Below are 20799 nucleotides of genomic sequence, written 5' to 3'. Positions count from 1 at the left end.
ATGTATGTACACACATATGACAATATACATGACAAGAAGAGTAACAAACATTTTCACTGAAGACAAAAGATCTTCAAAACCAGGACCAACACCAGTAGAAATCTACTATGCTTCTAGCCCCATTATGCAACATCTACATACACAATAAAATCTTGGCTCCTCGTTGTATTCCTCTGACCACCCTGTGATCATCAAAATAGGGCAGTAAAACAGAGTGGTCCCATTTCACTTAATTTCCCAGGCCCAAAAAGATAAAGCATGCTTATTTCCCTGTGTCTGTAGTAGTGAGATTTAGTTTATAACTTATAAGTAAATATGTCATGTCCTGTGCAAGTGTATGCAAATGTATTCACTGAAGCAGGGTAGATTCATGGAAGAATTCAAATGCTATAATTCCTGAGAAAGACAAAGTCAAAGTTCCACTAAATCAGGGTCTGGGAAGGTGGCTCACTGGTAGGGCGCTTGCCTTGCATGAATGAGGCCCTAGGTTCGATTCCTCAGCACCACATAAGACAAAAAAGTGGTGCTGTGGCTCAAGTGGTAGAGCGCTAGCTTTGGGCTGAAGAGTTGAGGGACAGCATCCAGGCCCAGAGTTCAGGCCCCACGACTGGACCCCCTTCCCCCAAAAAAAAGTTCCACTAGATGAATACCAGGAAATGGGTTCTGGAAAGAAGTGGAGTAGGGTCAAGGGGAAAATGGTAGATGAATGATGAGGAGAAAATTGGAAGAATGCAGTACAGAATCCAATGTATATGCTACAAAAATAAGAATAAGGGAAGGGTTTGTGTAGGGGATGAGTGAGAATGCTGAAAGGGGAGGGACACTGATCAAGACATTCATAAAATGCCTTGTTAAAGGACAACTCCTCTGTAGAACTCCTCAGACTGTAGATAATGGGATTTAGCACAGGAATTATGACAGTGTCAACTAGAGAGTCCATCATGTCCTCCTCATCTCTCTGTGAAGAGGCAGGGCGCACCTACATGATAAGAAGAGTACCAAAGTATAAAGACACAGATAAGAGATGGGCTCTGCAGGTGGAGAAGGCTTTCTTTATGTCTTTGATGGACTTCTTTTTCAAGATTGCAACGATAACCAAAGTATAAAAGGCAAGAACTGTCACAAAGCTGAATGCTTGAACTGAGCCAGCCAAAAAATATACCAGCATAAAATTAACTGAAGGATCAGTACAAGAATTCCTCAATAAAGGCAAAATGTCACAATAAAAGTGATATATTTTGGAAGCACAGAAATTTATTTTCACTAAAAAATTTATTTTTAATTATTACATGAAGAAATCCTGCCACAAATGTCAGAACAATTACCCAGAGGCATAGTCTATTGGTCCATAATGATTGTCAAGAGAAAACAATCTACAGTTGCACTGAATCCAAAGGAAAAATAAACTGTGTCAAACATTCAAGGAGAGATGTCAGCTTGTCCTTGACTAACAATGTGACCAGCAGTTTGGGTGTCACTGTAGATGATATCCAAGTGTCTACAAAAGCCAAATTCCCAAGGAATAAGTACATGGGTATGTGCAGGTGAGGGTCATGCCAGATGACACTAATCAGACTGAGGTTCCCCATAATGGTCATGAGATATATCACCAGGAACAGCAGGAACAGGGGGATTTTCCACTCCGGTTGTTGTGTCAGTCCAATGGGAACAAACTCTGTCAATGAAGTTACATTTGCCTTTTCCATGTCTTCACTGCGATGTCCCCTGAAGAACAAAAAAAAAATCACTAACTGTGAAAATAATATTCTTGCTGTACTTATGAACTAAAAATTGTTGTAAAAGAATTGAAATAAACCATATATTTTCATGAGAATCCTCCATTGTTACTTATTATTTTATAAAAAATGAAACTTTTGGGTAAAATCTGCCTAGGTGTCTATCAGTCAGCAGTTGAATGGATAAAGGAATTTGTGATATTTATAGATGGATATCTATACCTATAGATATAGATATACATATATCTATGTGTGTATGTGTGTAAAATGAAGTTTCCCTCAGCCATAAAGAATGAAATTATGTCACTTGCTGGAAAGTAGATAGAATTAGACATCATAAGTGAAATAAACCAGTCTCACAAAAATAAATGTCACATGTTTTCTCTCATTCATGGAAGCTATTGGCACAAAGTAAACAAAGTGAAAGAACAAAGGAGGAGGCAACAATGCTCAATAGGAAATGGACTCATTACCTTGCTCATGTAACTGTAACCCCTCTTTACAGCATTTTCACAATAAAAAACATACAAAAAATTTAAAAAATGAAACTTTTGGGAATGTTGAAAGAAAATTAAATTTCAGTTGTTTAAATATTTAGAAATAAAAATAAAAATTATTGCAAGTAAATTGCAAAATTTATCCTGAGTCTGACACAGACACAGTCAAGAAAATGATCTTTCTTAAGTCTAGGGCTCTAAAATTAGTTGAAAGCTATGCAAAAGAGCTTGATTTTTGTCATACAAAGGTCACGCTGTAAGCCCTTTAGATAAATCATTCCATATGAACTATCATTTACATAATTGTTCTTAATAAAAATTGGCTTTAAGGAGGAGAAAGAGGGTTATTCTTGCATTAATATATGTTCTTGCATTAATTAAGAAACTGGTTCCATTTTTCAAAGCTCACAAACCAGAAAATGTATCAAATAAGCTAGAGAAATTGAGGGAATGTGTAGGATAGGGAAGGATGGGTGACATCGCTCAAGAAGCCTTGATATGTTGGATTGAAACTCCTTTGTAAAACTTAAGGATATAATGAAATAAAAAATCTGCACCAAAATTTAAAGTGACAAGATACTGTAGAACTAGACATCATACTTTCAGAAAGTTCTAAAAAATGAGTATTTTAAAATATGAAAGTGATTCACTTTCATGCAAAGTACCTAATCCCTGTGTGAAAAGATGCTTCTAGAAAAATGACAAAGAAACTAAATCAAAAGATTCATGGAGTAGAATCATTGGAGCTTATGTGATATCATATGCAAAGAGAGGGGTTTGTGAAAGAGATATGTTGAAGTTACATCTTCAGAATTTCCAATTCAGAATATTTAAGTGACAAGCATTTAGATAATACTATTAACAAAATAATAATTCAGGAGTTACCATGATAATGTAAAGAACAATAATATATCTTTTATACCATAAAAAGTGTCAAAAGTAGAAGAGAAATAAAGTAGAAAGAACACAAGTAAGTTATAATTTGAGTATGCATATTCATGTTTATAATCCCAGCACATGGAAAACAGATGTTGGAGCATCACAATTCTGAAGTGTAACTTAGGTTAAATTGTATACCTCTTTTCAAAATATCATTTAAACATAGGCTATAAAGTGGCAGCAAGCTATTATGTCCACCTTAGTGACAGAGACAATACCCATTTACAGCAAGATACTCAGTTACTCTTTCATAGTTAGGGATCTTAATCTTAGTTTTGGTCAAACTAACCTTCCATAGATTTGGACTTTGAGAAGGGGAAACCAAAGAAAAGAGACCAATGAGAATTTTGGAATCATATTCCATACAAAAATATTAAGCACACGTATTTCTCCTTCAACAATGGATGATCTGGTTGAGTAGGTGAAATTTGTGAGACTTCATCAGAGCTCACAGCAGACTTCACTGAGCTGGTGTTGACAAATATTCTTTGGTTTTTCATTTGTTTGTTTTTCCTGCTCAGTGGCTGCTTTTATTTGTTTTATTCTTGCAAAGTTTTATATCTGATTTCCCCACAGTCTTCGGTTTTTATGTTAGCACCAATATTCATTCAAGAAATTAATTTCCTGCCAAGTGATCGAAGAGAGAAACATTTTCCTGAGTCTTGGAGATTTGTTGTCAGGGGATAGACGGTAGCCTCAGACACAAATGGCAGAAACTAAAATTCATAGAGAGAACATTGGTTCAATACCCTAAAAAAAATGAATGATTTCAGAGTGGCTAGTTTTCCTTTGAATTGGGTATTTCAAAGAGTTTCTAGTGTTCACTGTAATCTGTGCCATTGTCCAAATACCCAGTTCAATTAATCTTGGATATATCAAAAGAATATTGCAGCTACACATACCTTTTACAGTTTTATATATTTAAAAAGAGCATTTCTCTTTCTTTGTAGTGGAACACTGACAGTATTTTAACTTCCTCTAATTTGAAAATCTATTGTTCCTGACTAAAAGTGTCTTAACCTGCATATTTTTGTTATTGTTGTTGTTGTTGTTCATGGGAGTTGAACTCTGGGTCTGGATACTGTCTCTCAGGTCTTTGGTGCAAGGCTAGTATTCTACCACTTGAGCCACAGAGCTACTTCCGGTTTCTGAGTGGTTTATTGGAGATAAGAGTCACACGGTCTTTTCTGCCCGGGCTGGCTTTGAACCGCAATCTTCAGATCTCAGCCTCCTGATTTTAATCTATACTTAATTTTTCTGATGCACAGAATGACTTGTGACTGCATTACAAAGCAGAGTGTATAAATGAAGTCTATTAAGCCAAAAGTGAAGCTGTGGCTCAAGTGGTACAGTGTGTCAGCCTTGAACAAAAAAGCAGATTATGATGTGGCTGTGGGATGTCCTGTTCTGGTCTGGGCTATTTGGGGTTCTAAGGATTTCTGTATCTGAATGGGCCTATCTTTTTGTATATTTGGAAAGTTCTCTTCTACAATTCTGTTAAATAAATTTTCTAGCCTTTAGCTTCTGTCTCTAGACTCTCCTTTATACCCATTAGCCTTTATTAGGCCTTCTAATGGTGTTGAATGGATCTGTCATATTTCTTGGATTTCTCTTGCATACTTTTCTGTTCTTTTTCTGTAATGTCTAGGCTATCTTCAATTCCATAGATTCGATCTTCTGCATGGTCTAACTTACTGTAAAGACATCCGACTTTGTTTTTTATTTCCTTTCCTTCCAATTGGTCAGATTTGATGGCTTCAATTTCTTTGTTGGAGCTTTGTTTTAGATCTTGTACTGACTTCTTTACCTGTTTGATTTGGTTTTCAGTGGTCACTCTCAAATCCCTTAGTTGAGTGGTTGTATTTTCATTGGACTCTTGTTCCTTCTTTTGGAATTCATTAAATTTGCTTGTGGCCTCCATGGATTCCTCCAGCTTTCTGTTTGTGGAGTCCATGAACCCCTCTATTAATCTTTGTTTATTCTCATTTCGTTCATACAATTTCTCTATTGATCTTTGCTTAGCCTTTTCACGCTCATGCAATTCCTCTATTGATGTTTGGTTAGCTTCGTCACTCTTACATATTGTCCTATCATGGTCACAAAAAGCACTTTGCTGGCTTTCAATCTTTTCATTCACCATGTTTACCATAGGGTTTGTAGAGCATTTTGAGGACTCTCCTCTGGATTATTTATTAACTGTTCTGTTGCCTGTTTATCATGAGGGGGAGATAATGCTTGACTTGCCATTTTTCTTATGTTTCTACAGCTCATTTTGCCCATTTGGGTATGAAAGCAAAACCAATGTGAGCTAGAACACGATTTTAAAGCAAGCATCAACCAAGAGCTCTGTAGTCCCACAGATTTTTTTCACACAGTCAAAATAAGTATAGATAACAATCTAGTTCAACAACAGAAAATTAGGGGGTCAATGGACTAAGAAAATCAAAGGAGTCAGGGGACCAGAAATTAATAGATATAGGGAGAATTGTGAGGAGAAAATACGATTAGAGCAATGAGAAAGGAAGAGAGGGAAGATAACTAGAGCACCTTTCCCTTGGATTTTGGGCCGTCTGTAGTCTGCATCTATCTGTGGTCAGCAGGATGAAAATTTCTGCTCCTGTCAGTTTGTGCTTTCAGTGAGTAGAAGCCCCTCTCGCTCCATCTTCGGTGCCTTTGTCCCCGGTTCTGTCTGTTGATATGGCGGTAGTGGCAGCCTCTGAAATACAGCCACTGCTGCCGCCCGGGCTACCAGCGAGTGCTCGAATCTGCCTTCTTAAACAAGCTACCTTAATATTTCCTCTCTGGCCTTCTTAAACAAGCTACCTTAATATTTCCTCTCTGGCCAAATTCTCTGTACTATGAGGGCACACTTGGTGTGAGTAGCTAGCCTTGGGTTTTTCACTGGAACACTAAACCTGGTTTCTACATCAGAGCTTGGTAAGATTCTAGCTGCACCTCTGCCATTTCCTTCATCTCCAAATGTAACATTTTTGCATAATTATTTTTCCTAAGTAATTGCTGTGGGAATGTAATTGGTTCACTACAACAAGAAGTTAGCCATGTTGTTATATAAAATACAGAACCATCTCTGTATGATTCTTGTTAAATACAAAATGTAAATCCCTGACACTAATTTATCTCAGCTCAGGGATATGCTCAACTAAAATAGGTGCATGCATATTTATTTATATCAGAAATCCATGAACATAATTTTACACTCTTATAGTTAAGTAGTAAACCAGTTCTCTTATCTCTGATTTACTGTGCTTACCTTGTGTCTCTCAGCATCTACTAAATCTGATACTACAGTAATATCATAGCAAAGCTGGTCTGTGAAACTGAAGTTCAATGCCCCCAAATATTCCTCTATTACAAAATTATTCAATATATGCTATATGAACCATCATTGAAGAAAGTTGTAATCTTAGTCATAAATATGTTATGGTTATGCTTTGTGGGTGAGCATACTGAGTTATTATGTCCATATAAAGTAGACCTCATTATTTCTGATAAGCTATTTATGGTTAACACTACCAGATGTTCATTGAGCAAATAATCTAGAAACTAATAGGCAAAGAATGAAAAGGTAAAGCTATATTATGTCATACCCTGTGCCTAGAAATTCCAGTAAAATGGTAGAGGACAGGCTAATACATAGGATCAAGATTTTATTTCACATAATGCAAATAAGACATAGTTTGACACGCTGAGGGTATTTATTTATTCATTTATTTATTTATTTATTTATCTTCTCAAGGCACTTATAACTTCTTTGTTCCTCAAACTATAAATGAAAGGATTTAGCAGAGGAATTATTATTGTGTAAAATAAAGAAAATAGTTTTTCATTCTCTTCAGCTGGTCCAGAACCAGGACAAACATAAATGAGGAAGAGAGTGCCATAGAACAAAGTCACAGAGAGCAGATGAGCACTGCAGGTAGAGAAGGCTTTGCTTCTGCCCTTGTCAGACTTCTTCTTCAGAATGGCCAAGAGGACATGGGCATAAGAGACCAGGATTGTTAGAAAAGTGAAGGCTTGTATACAGGTGGAAAAAGTTAAAAGGACTAGCATATTAACTGTAGAATCTGTACAAGAAATCTTGAACAGTTCTAAAATTTCACAGTAATAATAATCAATGACATTGGATTTGCAGAAAGTTAATCTAACAAATAAACCTACATGAATTGTTAAATGCATAAGACCAACAAAATATGTAACAACGATAAACTTGACACAAAGTCTGTTGGACATCAGCACTGGATAAAGCAAGGGATTACATATGGCCACATAGCGGTCATAGGCCATCACTACCAGAAGGAAGCATTCTGTGGTCGCACTGGAACCCATAAAATAAAATTGGGTGAAACACCCAACTAGGGATATCACATGGTTCTTAGACAAAAAGTTCATAAGCATCTTGGGAGTCACAGAGGAAGAAGTGCACGCGTCAGCAAAAGCTAAACTGCTGAGGAATAAGTACATGGGGGTGTGAAGGTGGGAGTCCTTCCAGATGAGCGCAATCAGCCCCAGATTGCCAACCATGGTGAGGAGGTAGATGAATAAGAACACCAAGAAGAGGGGCACCTGCAGCCCTGGATGGTCTGTGAGTCCTGTGAGCACAAACTCAGTCACTAGAGTCTGGTTTTCCTCAGCCATAGATGACCAAGATTGTCACTAAACTAGAAGGGGAAAAAAGTGAATAACAGTCACAAAAGAATTCTGAGATGAACAAATTCCCAATGAGTGATTCTTAATAGTTTAATTTTTTATTTTCTTTTTTTATGAGACCAGGACTTGAACTTGGTATCTGAAGTTTTTGCTCATTGGCTGGCTCTCCACCATGAGCCATACCTATAATTTCTAATTTAAATAATTTATTCCTCTACTTTAACATCCCTTAAAAGTTCTCCAAAATAATATAATTTAAATGATACTTAGACAAAGGGACATGAAAATTCTTTTCAGTCTAATAATTTTTTTTTTTTTTGGTCCGGTCATGGGCCTGAACTCTGGGCCTGGGCGCTGTTCCTCAGCTCTTCAGTTCAAGGCTAGCGCTCTACCACTTGAGCCACAGTGCCACTTCCATCTTTTTTCTTTTTGTTTATGTGGTGCTGAGGAATCGAACCCAGGGCCTCAGGCATGCAAGGCAAGTGCTCTACCACTGAGCCACCTTCCCAGCCCAATCAGTCTAACAATTTTTTCAACTGCTTAAACTCTTCAAAAATCATGGAAATCAAATAATTTCCCCAAGGGGGCAAAAACATAAATAGTAAGGACCAGAAAGTACCTTAATTGGTCAAACTAAAATTGATAGACTTAGCTGAAATGTTAGAATAGAAACAATCCAAGGCGTTGGGACAGAAGAATAAAGAGCTCATTTAGGAGGATGTTATGGGAAGATTGTGAATTGAGACTCTGTCTCAAAAAAAAGTGCTCAGAAATAGTTTAAAATATATGCATGAATGTGATATGAAAATAATAAAATAATAATAAATTCAATAAAATACAAAAATATTAAAAGGAAGACTAATTTAATAAATTGCTCTAACATTGTTATTGATGCACATAGAAATAAAGTTACTCCTATGTCAGAACTTAATTATAAAATGTTAAAGGTTATATTGTAATATATCAATTAGAGAAATCCATTCTAAAGTAAAGGAATTTAATGAAGAACAAATTACTAAATCTTTTTTTTAATTTTAATTATAAAGGTGATATATGGAGGGGTTACAGTTACATGGGATGTTGAATATCTCTTCATGTGTCTATTAGCCATTCTTATTTGGAGGAGACAAATTACAAAATCTTAATACATAAAATGAGCACCTCTGAAGTCTAAGGCATACTCTAAATTACAAAATATATTTTTCTGTGTATATGAAAGAAACTTATTTCTCAACTAATATAAAATAAAAATTATCTCTCAAATAAAAAATATGAGTGAAAATAGTTAAGAAAAAGAAAAATGAAAAGTAGAGAGTAAAATATGTAAATTATCAAATTTCCACTTGAAAAAGTTAAAATGACCAAGAAGTGAAATAAGAATGCTAAATTTTCATACACAATACACAAAATAAAGTGCCCACTGGTAAGGTGAGAAAATTCAAATGCTCATATATTACCGACATAAATATTAATTTCCCATATAAGTACAATATAATTACAAAATAATTACAATATCAAATAAAAGCCATAAAAATGCTATAGCAGCTGCATGGGAAATTACCACAATATACAGTATCTGAGCAGAGTAAGTGTATAGAAATAAAAACAACTATGATCTCATTAGTATAAAACTTCAGGAGTTTTGTTTATTTTTGCAAACTTGGGGCTTGAATTCATGGCCTGCGTGCGCTCCCTGAGCTCTTTCCTGAAGGCTATCCCTTTACCACTTGAGCTCTTTCCTCAAAGCTATCCCTCTACCACTTGAGCCACAGTTCCACTTCTGGCTTTTTAGTGATTAGTTGGAAGTAAGTCTCATATATTTTCCTGCCCCAGCTAGCTTTGAACCACAATCCTCATATATTTACCTTCTGAGTAGTTAGGGTTACAGGCATGAGCCACAGTTGTTGTACAGTGCATTTTTTCAATCTCTTCTTTACATGGAGACACATGTGAATAATACATGCTCAGATTAAAACACTAACTTTCCTAGTATGAGAGTTGAGTTATGTGTGGGGAAAGGAGAAATGAACTTGAGATAGAGTATCCACCATTAACTTCACTTGTAATATGATTCCTGTATATGACATTATGTGGTATATTTATATGTAAGAAGTTCTGCCAATATATGCATACAAAGTGATGCAAAAGACAATTATCTCCAACAAGTTAACAGTGAAGAAAAGAGACAAGAACAGTGAAATCCTCTTGCTTCCCTTTGAAGGAGGGATATGGTACTGAAAATTATAATTTGAAATTATAATGTAATACCATTAAATTTTTATAAGTAAAAATAAGTTACATTCAGAAATAACCTTTAGACCTGAGGTTAAGTCAGATCACACTTCGGAATGGCTAGGAAAGACAAGGAAAAAAAAAGAAATAACCTTTAGGAGAGATAGCATATTCTTTGAGGACTAATTAGTGGGAAAAAAGTTATGAGCATTAAGTAAACTTCCTTTTTTAGTAATCCAAAACAATTGTAATTGTTCATGCTAAGAATTCAAACAGGAGTTTCTCAGATATATTTGCTTTCAATTTCAGTAATATCCTTTTCATTTTTTCTGTTTACTTTTGTCCCTAGTCAAAATATGACATTTCGTTAGTGGTTACTTAAGTAAGAAGATGATTTTAATGATTTTTAAATAATCTCTGAAAGAATTAAAAAAATACTTTGTGGGAAATATTTTAGGATAAAGACATAAAAGAAGACAAACTGTTGTATTACCATAAATGAAAAACACTTTTATTGTCAATAAAAATTAATCATCTAATTTTATTTAAAAAATTACTTTCTAATAAATACAGATCAACATAAACAAAATGACTTTTCATTGTATCCATGCAAAATAAATGAAGAAAGAAGTTTAGAATTTTTACCTTTTAATATATATCACAGAGAGCTCTTGTATATACAAGTCAAAATATTAAATAAATAAAATATAACCCATGAGATAAACTACCTGAATTAATTTACCCAAGATTCTTTATACCTTTAAATGACCAAATTATCTTCATAATACCAGATCAAACAAAGATTAATTTAGCATTAATCCAAGCATTGTATAGTATGCAAAATGGCATAGGGAACCTATTGGAATATCTTTCTCTGTCTTTAGCCCTTAGTCTCATGATTCAAGGAATCTAACATATTTTTGTCTACTCCAGCACATGTACCTTAAAACAGAATTCTGAAAAAATTATAAAAGAATTTAACCAGTATATTTTATGGCTCACTTAAAACAATGGTCACAATTTAGAATAATCTCTGAGTATATATTGTCCTGATTAGTAGAACTCATGTCTTTTGTGTTGTCATTGTTGTTAATCTACGAATTAAAAGCAAGGTTTCCAACATTATGGTTAATGACACAATAAATGATAAATAAGAAATATATATTCAGCTGGACATTAATTTCCATCTGCCCAGATATTGGAAAATAATTTTAAAAGCTACTTTGTATAACATTTTAATTTCTTATTTACATATTGTCCCCTTACACATACATACATGGCAAGGGTATAATAACAATTATGAAAAGCTTCATACTTTCATCCAATGACTAAAACTTACTGGAAACTAGAAATGTGCTTATTTTCTATAAATGGCATAGAAAGAATCAGTGTTATTTGCATACCAATTTCTCCAAAACTCCAAGTTAAAGGAAGCAGCATTTCTTTCTTCTGCTACAAATCAATTCTTCAAAGCATTTTGGAATTTTTATCTTAAGTTTCCAGAGGATTCCCAGTAGGAGTAAAACAGTGTTGTTCTACTGGGCATTATGAACTAATCATTAAATCATCTGTACAAGATATAATGATAGAAAATACACTTATGTCCTCAGGGTTCCCAGGGACTTGTTTACAAACCATCATTGAACACAGTTCAGATCAGCCTGTAGCCATTTGTCTTGTTTTTCTAAGGGTGCCATAATTATATTATCTAATCAGATTAATTTTTCATTAGCAAATCACAGAATTACCTCAGAAACAATATACTCAATCAAAAATTAAAGTCTTTCCCTATACTACCACTAAAAAACATTTTCTCCTTGGAACTATATTGTTAAGCAGATCTATAATAACTACTCAGGAGACTGAGACCTGGAAGATGACAGGGCCAGAAAGTCTACTAGACTTATACACCCATGATTTGTGCAGCAGACACTACCACAATTAACCAAGCTGAGGAATCAGCCTTGACGCCCTTCAACTTATGAAAGATAAAAGAATATCATGCACACCTACATATATATATATATATATATATAATATGTGTTTGTGAATATAGGGTGGTTTTAAAAGGGATAAGGAAGTGGTGAGAGGAAAAGAATGGGATAAGGCAGTATATTGAAATGCAATGTGTCTATATATGAAGATAACATAAGAATTCATGGTTACCTATTTTGGGAAAAGATAGGGAAAAAAACATACAGAAGAAATTCTCTATTTGGTAAGTCATGTGCAAATTAGTACTGTTTTATTTCTTAAAACTATAGATGTAGACAAACAACAGACTATCTATGGGGGGATAATGTTTTTACTAAATATTTGTTCTTAACCACACAACATTCGTCTGCCAGAAAGAATTAAAAACAAGTATTTTGGAAGAAAAATAGACGGAAATTATGCCAATAAACTGGTTTCAGAAGGACAAAGGTCATTTTTTTTGTTGTGAAAATACCTTACAGAGGGGTTACAATTACATGGGCAAGGTAATGAGTACATTTCTTATCAAGCATTGTTGCCTCCTCCTTTGTTTCCCCTTCCCATCCCTTCCCATATCCCAACCCCCCAACCCCCTGGCCAAAGTTGTAAAGTTTGTTTGTCGACATAACGACTTGTACATCTCCTTGTTGCAATGGGTCCACCTGTGTCCCTATTTAAATGATTTATTTTTTTCCTTCCCCTCCACAAAATTATACCAACATCAAATGCAATGAAAGCAGGGGTTATACTATAAGGGAGGGACATACAAAGCAACAAAGAAATCATCTTATAAATATGTTAGAAACAATCGCATGAAAGAAAAAACATTTGAATACTTATCTTGGGGTTCATTTCACCTAACATCAACTTATCTGACTTTCTGCTTGTCTCAGACATATCCTAGTTATTGTAGATAAGGGAAACCATGGGACCTATGTTTCTTTGGGCCTGTCTTACTTCACTTACTATAATTTTTCCAAGTCTTTCTATTTCAAAGGACATATTTTTTCTCTCATATGTAGAATCTAGACAAAAATGCATGTTAGCTATTTTCATATCAATACGCATACAAACTTATACACGTATACATACAAATATATGTATATGTGTATGACATGATTATGCTTGTGGTACTGTTTGAAGGGGACAAATAAGAAGGAGCAAGTGACCAAGAATATAGAAATACAAAGAATATAGAAATATAAAGTGTGTAAGTATGACTAAAGCATAAGAAAAGTCACTGCAATAGTAAGTAGTGAGGCAGGATATAGAAAAAAAAGCCCACAGGTGTAATTCTTTATTTTTAAAGTCATGCTGCAATGAAGTGTTGGTCTTTCTTGAGATAATAAAGGGTGTCAAGGACAAAGTCTATATAGTAACTTTTTTTAAGTTTTAAAAATTAGTATCTTTGGAAATTGCACTGTGGCTCAACGTGGTAGAACACTGGCCTTGAGTAAAAATCGCTCAGGGACTGAACTCTAGCCCTGAGTTCAAGCCTCACAACTGGGGAAAAAAATTAGCATCGTTAAGTAGTTGTACATAGGAGTCGCTTGATAAATGCACTAATTTTACACTTGAAAAGTACTCTTCATTCTCATAGAAATATTTATTTTAAGTGTATTAGGACAGCATGTGTAATTATATTTGGTTTAGCAGCATTATTATATTTCCAAAAGGGGTTTATGTTTATACATACTGACTAAAATATTCAGACATTATTTAAATAAATAATAAAATGTTTATTAAATATGTATTTCTTAGGTATCAAATATATTTAATATATACTTAATATAAAATAAGTACTTAATAACTATAACATTTATCCAATATTTACTAAATAAATATATTTAAGCAATATATTTATGTATTAATTTTACATTTTAGGGAATATACACTTGAAGTGCTATAAAATATGTTTGCGATTAAACAACTAATTTACTAATTTTAATTTCACGATTTCATTAAAATTCAAATGACAAATAACAAATATGGGAGTTCTTTTCTTGATGTGTTTATTCATTATTTTGATGAATGTAATAAATTATCACAAAGATAACTACAACTAGAACAAACTTATACCTCATATAACAGCATACAAACTCTTTCAATTCAGGCACTCTTGTGTGTCCATGCCCACAAAAGAAAACAGAAGATCTGGGGTTTGTTGAAGTAACTAATGACTTTTGTTGGGGGGGGGGTTCTTTCATTTGGCTTATTTTGTTTTGAGACAGTCTTGGCACCCAGGCTGGATGCCAGTTCCCAATCCTGCCCCAGCCTCCTGACTGCTGGGATTACGGGCTCAAACTGTTAAATTAGTGAGAAAGCAGACAGCATGGGAATAAGGGTCTCTACATCTCAAGAAGAGTAGGTTAAACTAATAAATGAAACTCTGCTTGACAAGGAGAGATTAACACACTTTCATGTGCAAAATACAAGACAATTCATTAAAATATATTATGAAAGAAAGAAAATAGAGCCTGGGAAGGTTTCTGGAACAGTTATTTCATTACTTTACTGAGTGCACCTAAAACTTCTTTGTTTCTTAAACTGTAAATAAAAGGATTCAGCAGAGGGATTATGATAGTGTAGAACAGAGAGTACATTTTATCCTGATACTTATCAGGGCCAGTCCCAGGGCGCACATACATGAAGAAGAGAGTGCCAAAGAACAAAGTCACAGACAGCAGGTGGGCACTGCATGTGGAGAAGGCTTTGCTTCTGCCACTCTCAGATCTCTTTTTCAGGATGGCAAACAGGACACGTGTATAAGAGATAATGATACTAATGAAAGAAATTTCTTGTATAACAGTGGCAAATACAAAAATTACTAGCGCATTAATAGATGGATCAGTGCAAGAAATTGTATACAGTGGCAAGATTTCACAGTAAAAATGGTCTATTACATTGGACTTGCAGAAAGTTAGTCTGAATAATAATCCAACATGAATTAAAGGGTGCAGGAAACCAATGGCATAGCATACACTGATCATCCAGGTGCAGCGTCTGTTGGACATCACCACTAGGTAGAGCAAAGGGTTACAGATGGCCACATACCGGTCATAGGCCATCATCATCAGGAGTAATACCTCTGAGGTTGCACTGTAACAAAAAAAGTAATATTGAAAGAAACACTCCAACCTGGAGATCATGTGATTCCTTGTTAAAAGATTCATAAGCATTTTGGGGGTCACAGAAGATGAGGTGCAGGCATCTGCAAAGGCCAGACTCCCAAGGAAATAGTACATGGGTGTGTGGAGATGGGAGTCCTTCCAGATGAGCAACATCAATCCTAGGTTGCCCACCATGGTGATGACATAAATGAAGAAGAAGACCAGGAACAGAGGAACTCGCAGCTCTGGACGCTCCGTTACTCCTTTGAGGAAAAACTCAGTCACCAGAGTCTGGTTCGCCTCCATGATGTCCCCTCAGACTGCTCTCTGCAATGAGAGAGGGGTCAGAAAAATCACCAGTTGTCATGCAAAGACTTCTGGGATTGCACTGTGGTACTTACATTTCAGATTCTCATTAATCTAAAGATAGAAAGATGTCATTTTGTTCTTTGACAAACATCTAAAACTTGGAGATACCATAGATAATTTTAAAGAACTTTTGTCTTAAAATAATTACTTGAAAGATGAATGAGGTAGCTCTAGATATCAATATACATGGTTGTATAAGTTAGAATGCAAAAATCAATGCAAATTACATATTAAAGAGATATTTCACACCTAATTCAAAATTTTTGAAACATGTTTTTCAGACCCAAATCTCTTAAAGCAAGACCAATCCAAAGACTTTTATTTCCATTTCTCAAGCACTTGGTCATACTTTATAGACTAAAACAAGTCGCTCATATATTTCCTATTGTTGATAGACATAATTCTTTCTTGCTAATATATTGTAAATCAAGTAATAAGACAGTAATTTATTGTTTTACTTCTCTTCCTCAAAATTCGAGTTGTTTTAAAACTCATGAAAACACACATCCTTTGAATACTTTCTTGAATCTTTCTTAACAACATATTTGAAAACAATATTCCTTCTTTTACTTAAGTCATAACTTTGTAAGTTCTAAGATAGAACACTATTCTATTTGTAGTTTAGTCACAAAGAAACTGTAGATCAGATAATATAGGCATGCTATTAAAAATAATCTCAATTTATAAGAAAACATATCCACCCACCTATTCTAATGGCTTGTTTACATATTAAATTTAGGCTGTACAGTTATCATTAAATATGTCAATGTAAAAAAAATTATCCAGTTCAATGAGTATGTCTTAAAACACTACATTTCTGCATGTCTCCAAATATATTGGAATCAATTTTTATTTCTGCCTGTAAATATAGGTGAGAATGAGAAAAAAGGTAAAAAGAAGACTCAAGCTAAAAGTGTATCCATGAGTTCAACAGGCCTGGACAGTCAGTGAGAATAAATCCTGTGGAAATCCAGGAGTATCCAGACCATCAAAACCCTAGTGCAACACCTTCATAGTGTTCCATCCAGAGCCATGCCTTGGTGATCTAAACTAGGAAGTTCCTAGGTAGAAACATAAGCCCTAAGTGTATAATCATTGAGTGAAATATTTTCACTTCATTGTTTTGTTCTTGACGTTGTAATAGCACCTGCATTTGACTTGGTCCCTTGTTGAAGAGACAAGTCCTACATTCACAACTTCCAGGTTCACGTGACAAGACTACACAGATGCACATGACAGCAACGCACCCTGTCACTTCTGTAACACTCACCAATTTTTTTTAATTACACTCACCAATTTTTATAGACTTAAAGGATGATTTTTACATCAAAGACCATGAAGGTCAGACAAACATTATCCAGAGATGTCTACCCAAAGAACAGCATGGATCATGTAAAGATTTACTGAAAATAAATGTACTTCTGAAAGAATAATATTAACAGTTAAATACTGGAATATTTTAGAGCGAAAACAGACAAACGGTGTTTGTCCTTCACTAGATAATCTATTCTGTGGAAAAGTTTTTTTTCCAACTGTATGAAGAATGTCAACACCAAGGAAAACAATTTTGCAATTTTTCTTTGGATATAAACTACAGTGCCAGAAGAACTGATAAAGCTTGCAACAGTCTTTGACAAACATGAAAACAGTCAATTCTCCAGAAAATATTAGCAGATCCTTATTTTGTAGCTAAGAAGGCAATGATAAAATCCACTGTGCAGCTGTAGTGAACTCTGTCACTTTGCTATTTTGAGGAACTCTGTCTAAAGCAAGAAGCAGATGAGAAGCAGAGGCTTCGTTGATATACCATATGTCTTCATGATCTGCAGGTACTGGAAAATCTTCACCCCTGTAGAACATTGCCAAAGTAAAAACTATTTTGACATTTAAGGACACTGATGTCATAATTAGATTAATCCTTCTAAATTGAATCCTTCTTAATTAAGAATTAATTTATTTGTGTTTTGTGGGTCCTGGGGCTTGAATTCAGGGCCTGTGTCCGTCCCTGAGCCTCTTTGTGCTCAAGGCTAGCACTATACCACTTGAGCAATAATGCCACTTTAGGCTTTTTCTGAGTAGTTTATTGGAGATAAAAGACTCACGGACTTTCCTGCCTGGGCTGGCTTCGAACCCCAATCCTCAGATCTCTGACTCCTGAATACCTAGGATTACAGGTGTGATTCACCAGTGTCCAGCAATTAAACATTTCGTTAAAAAATTCAGAGTTAGTTGGTGATCAAGTGTATAAAACAGAGTATGAATTTCACTAAATAATTCTCATTGATATGTGATTTTCCATGCTGCATTTCTACCAATTATCCATGAGATTAGCATTCTTCACTCCTATTAATATGTAGTGTGAAATACATAGTCATTTACAGAGTCTAGTAAACAATCATATAACTGAGTTCAAAACTTTGTTTTACAAACATGTAGCTATATATCTGTAAGAATTAATAGGAATTGGACATTAGTTTTATTTAGCATTTTGATTTCATGACTGTTTTTTATTCCATATGGTCAAAAATGGCAAAGTCCTAGTAACAAAATGATTTAATTTTATACTCCATAATGGTAATCCAGTAAAATACTGCATTCTCACCCAATTCCTATAAGATGTTTGAGCATGGATGTCATAGACTTAAATCTTCATGGAGACTGCCAAAGGAAGGTACTAGAGACCATCATTCTTCACATTTTCATTTTCTTTCAAAGCAGTTTGAAGGGAATGGTATTTGTTTCTCTCCGTCTTAAGCCCTGTTTGTGACATGAATATTGGAACTCCCTCAATGCTTCTATGAGACTCCCTACAGGGCAAAGCCAGTCTACTGGGCATTGTGGACTCACAAGCCAGTAATTAATGACAAGTCTATTGTGAGGATTATTTTTACATCAGTTTTCTTTATTTTGAAAGCAAAAGCCTTCTAAACTAATTACAAGAAAAGTGCAAAGATACATTACTTAAAGAGTCTTTCAATGCCATCTAAATTTGATTCTGAGAAATAAAGAATACACTACCTTATAAGGAAAACATTTTATGAATATGCAGTGTTCCGTAATGACAAAGGAATGCATTGCTTAGAGTGGAGTCCAGACATTTGGAGCACAGCACAGGCACACTTAGAAGACTGTGTAGAAACTAAGCCCTAAACAAACTTAAGCAACCCTGCCCAGTCTTGAGATTTGGCTTGATGAGCTCCACACATTGCAATTACTTCAAAATTATTTTGTTCGATATATTATTTATTCATTGATGATGTAGAGCTTAGAAAATACCTTCCTACACAACTATATAAGAGGACATAAATACTGTCTTGTTATTGTCTTTAAGTAGTTGTACAAAGGTGTTGCCATTCAACGCAATGCATCTAGATCAATGTCACCTGTTTTATCACTCATTCCCATCCTCCCAACCACTTCCCTTTGCTCAGTTTTCTTAATTTTGTAGGATATACTTCGAATTTTTTTTTTTTTGGTGTCAGTCCTGGGGGTTTTATGACTACACTCTCCCTTGCCCTTCTCCTCTTCATGTTGACTTTAACGAAGGATTTAAAATAATATAAATTCAAATAAATTTCAAAATGCAAATATCTGAAAGCACAACATTTATTCACAAAATAAAGGCCTAATAATATAATTGTTACAGTTTCAGTTTCTACTTTAAGTATGATTTAAAACAAAATGTGTTTGGTGTCAGTGTTTAGAGTAGATTATGCAACTGATGACAATAACAATTTATATTCAAGACAAGCACATCTACCCTAACATTCTGTATTTAATTCAGCAACAAGTATTCTTATTATTTATCATGCAGGGTTATATAGTAATTTATTTAAGCCAAAAGTGAAATGGAAATAATAAATTAAGTTTTCTGGAAAAAATATTCATTTATTTGCTTGTTTACTTTTTTGTCACTTTCCTCAATGCGCCTAAAACTTCTTTGTTTCTTAGGCTGTAAATAAAGGAGTTGAACAGAGGAATTATAATGGCATAGAACAGGGAGTACACTTTATCCTGATATTTATCTGGCCCAGTCCCAGGGCACACATACATGAAGAACAGAGTGCCGTAGAATGAAGAGACAGAGAGTAGGTGGGCACCACATGGGGAGAAGGCTTTGCTTTCACCCTTCTCAGACTTCTTTCTCATAATCGCAAGGAGGACCCGGGTATAGGAGATGATGATACTCATGAAAGTAATAGCTTGTATACACGCTGAAAGAATAAAAACCACTGAGGCATTGAGAGAGGGGTCAGTGCAAGAAATGGTGTAGAGTGGTAAGATTTCACAGTAGAAATGGTCTATGACATTGGAGTTGCAGAACATGAGTCTAAATAATAATCCAACATAAATTAAGGGATACATAAAACCAATCAAATAGGACACACTGATCAACCAAGTGCAGCGTCTGTTGAACATCACCACTGGATAGAGCAAAAGGTTACAGATGGCAATATAGTGATCATAGGCCGTCAGTACCAGGAGAAAACATTCTGTGGTTGCACTGGAACCAAGCATTGAATGAGGGATATGATCTCCCCATTACATAAGATGTTGACAAGCATCCTGGTAGTCACTGAAGATGAAGTGCAGGCATCTGCAAAGACCAAACTGCTAAGGAAATAAGACATGGGTGTGTGAAGATGGGAGTCCTTCCAGATGAGAAAAATCAATCCCAAGTTGCCTACCATGGTGATGGCATAAATCAGTAAGAACACCAGGAACAGGAGGACTCAAAGCTCTAGACGCTCTGTGATTCCTTTGAGAACAAATTTAGTTTTCCCCATCACAGCCCCTTAGTCTGCCCACTGCAATGAAAGAGGGTGGTAAAGAAAGACTTATCCACATTTATACAGAATAGTATCAGATTACAGTTTCAGATGTCTGTTTACCAACGTTTTTAAGCAGTAGACACAATATTATAGTATTTTTCTTTGAAAAAATACCTAAAATGTGAAATATCTTATAATTTTGAGGTATGAAGATTTTTTAAGTCATTTATTAGAAAGGGGAATGAAGATACTGTAGACATCAATTTTACCGAACTTAGTAACAGTCATTGTAATTGTTAGACTGATGGAGAGTGATGATGATAGATGGATATAAGTTGAATAAAAAGAAAGTAGAAGAAAGAAAAAAGAGAATGAAAGGAAAGATGTTATATAGAATTAAGAATGACAAACATCCTGAAATCTATAAACGAAAGACTTCTCAAATCCAAAAGGACTTAAAAGAACTTGGAAAAGTCAATTTCTTAGAAACTTATTCTTATTT

General features: G+C 34.8%; 2 protein-coding genes and 2 pseudogenes across 2 annotated transcripts; all 4 read right to left on the bottom strand.

The window, feature by feature from the left end:
• Positions 1-122: 122 nt before the first annotated feature.
• LOC105991432 lies at positions 123-5312 on the bottom strand (annotated as a pseudogene).
• A 1604-nt stretch (positions 5313-6916) lies between these two features.
• Positions 6917-7828, bottom strand: LOC105991479 (olfactory receptor 5AC1-like). The gene has a single exon (XM_013024119.1). It carries the CDS (start codon positions 7826-7828, stop codon positions 6917-6919), a length of 912 nt encoding a protein of 303 aa, XP_012879573.1.
• Positions 7829-14544: 6716 nt separating this feature from the next.
• Positions 14545-15462, bottom strand: LOC105991495 (olfactory receptor 5AC1-like). Its single transcript, XM_013024134.1, has one exon. The coding sequence runs from the start codon at positions 15460-15462 to the stop codon at positions 14545-14547; it is 918 nt and encodes a 305-aa protein (XP_012879588.1).
• Positions 15463-19425: 3963 nt separating this feature from the next.
• On the bottom strand, positions 19426-20312 carry LOC105991430 (annotated as a pseudogene).
• Positions 20313-20799: the final 487 nt, after the last annotated feature.

This window comes from Dipodomys ordii, unplaced genomic scaffold (genome assembly GCF_000151885.1).
Source record: "Dipodomys ordii isolate 6190 unplaced genomic scaffold, Dord_2.0 Scaffold73, whole genome shotgun sequence".
Taxonomy (NCBI): domain Eukaryota; kingdom Metazoa; phylum Chordata; class Mammalia; order Rodentia; family Heteromyidae; genus Dipodomys; species Dipodomys ordii.
Note: the sequence above shows the minus strand (reverse complement) of the source record. Positions and strands in the feature narration are given on the sequence as shown.

Coding starts and splice junctions, on each gene's coding strand:
- LOC105991479 (XM_013024119.1), bottom strand. CDS start 7,828: ATGGCTGAGGAAAACCAGACTCTAGTGACTGAGTTTGTGCTCACAGGA.
- LOC105991495 (XM_013024134.1), bottom strand. CDS start 15,462: ATGGAGGCGAACCAGACTCTGGTGACTGAGTTTTTCCTCAAAGGAGTA.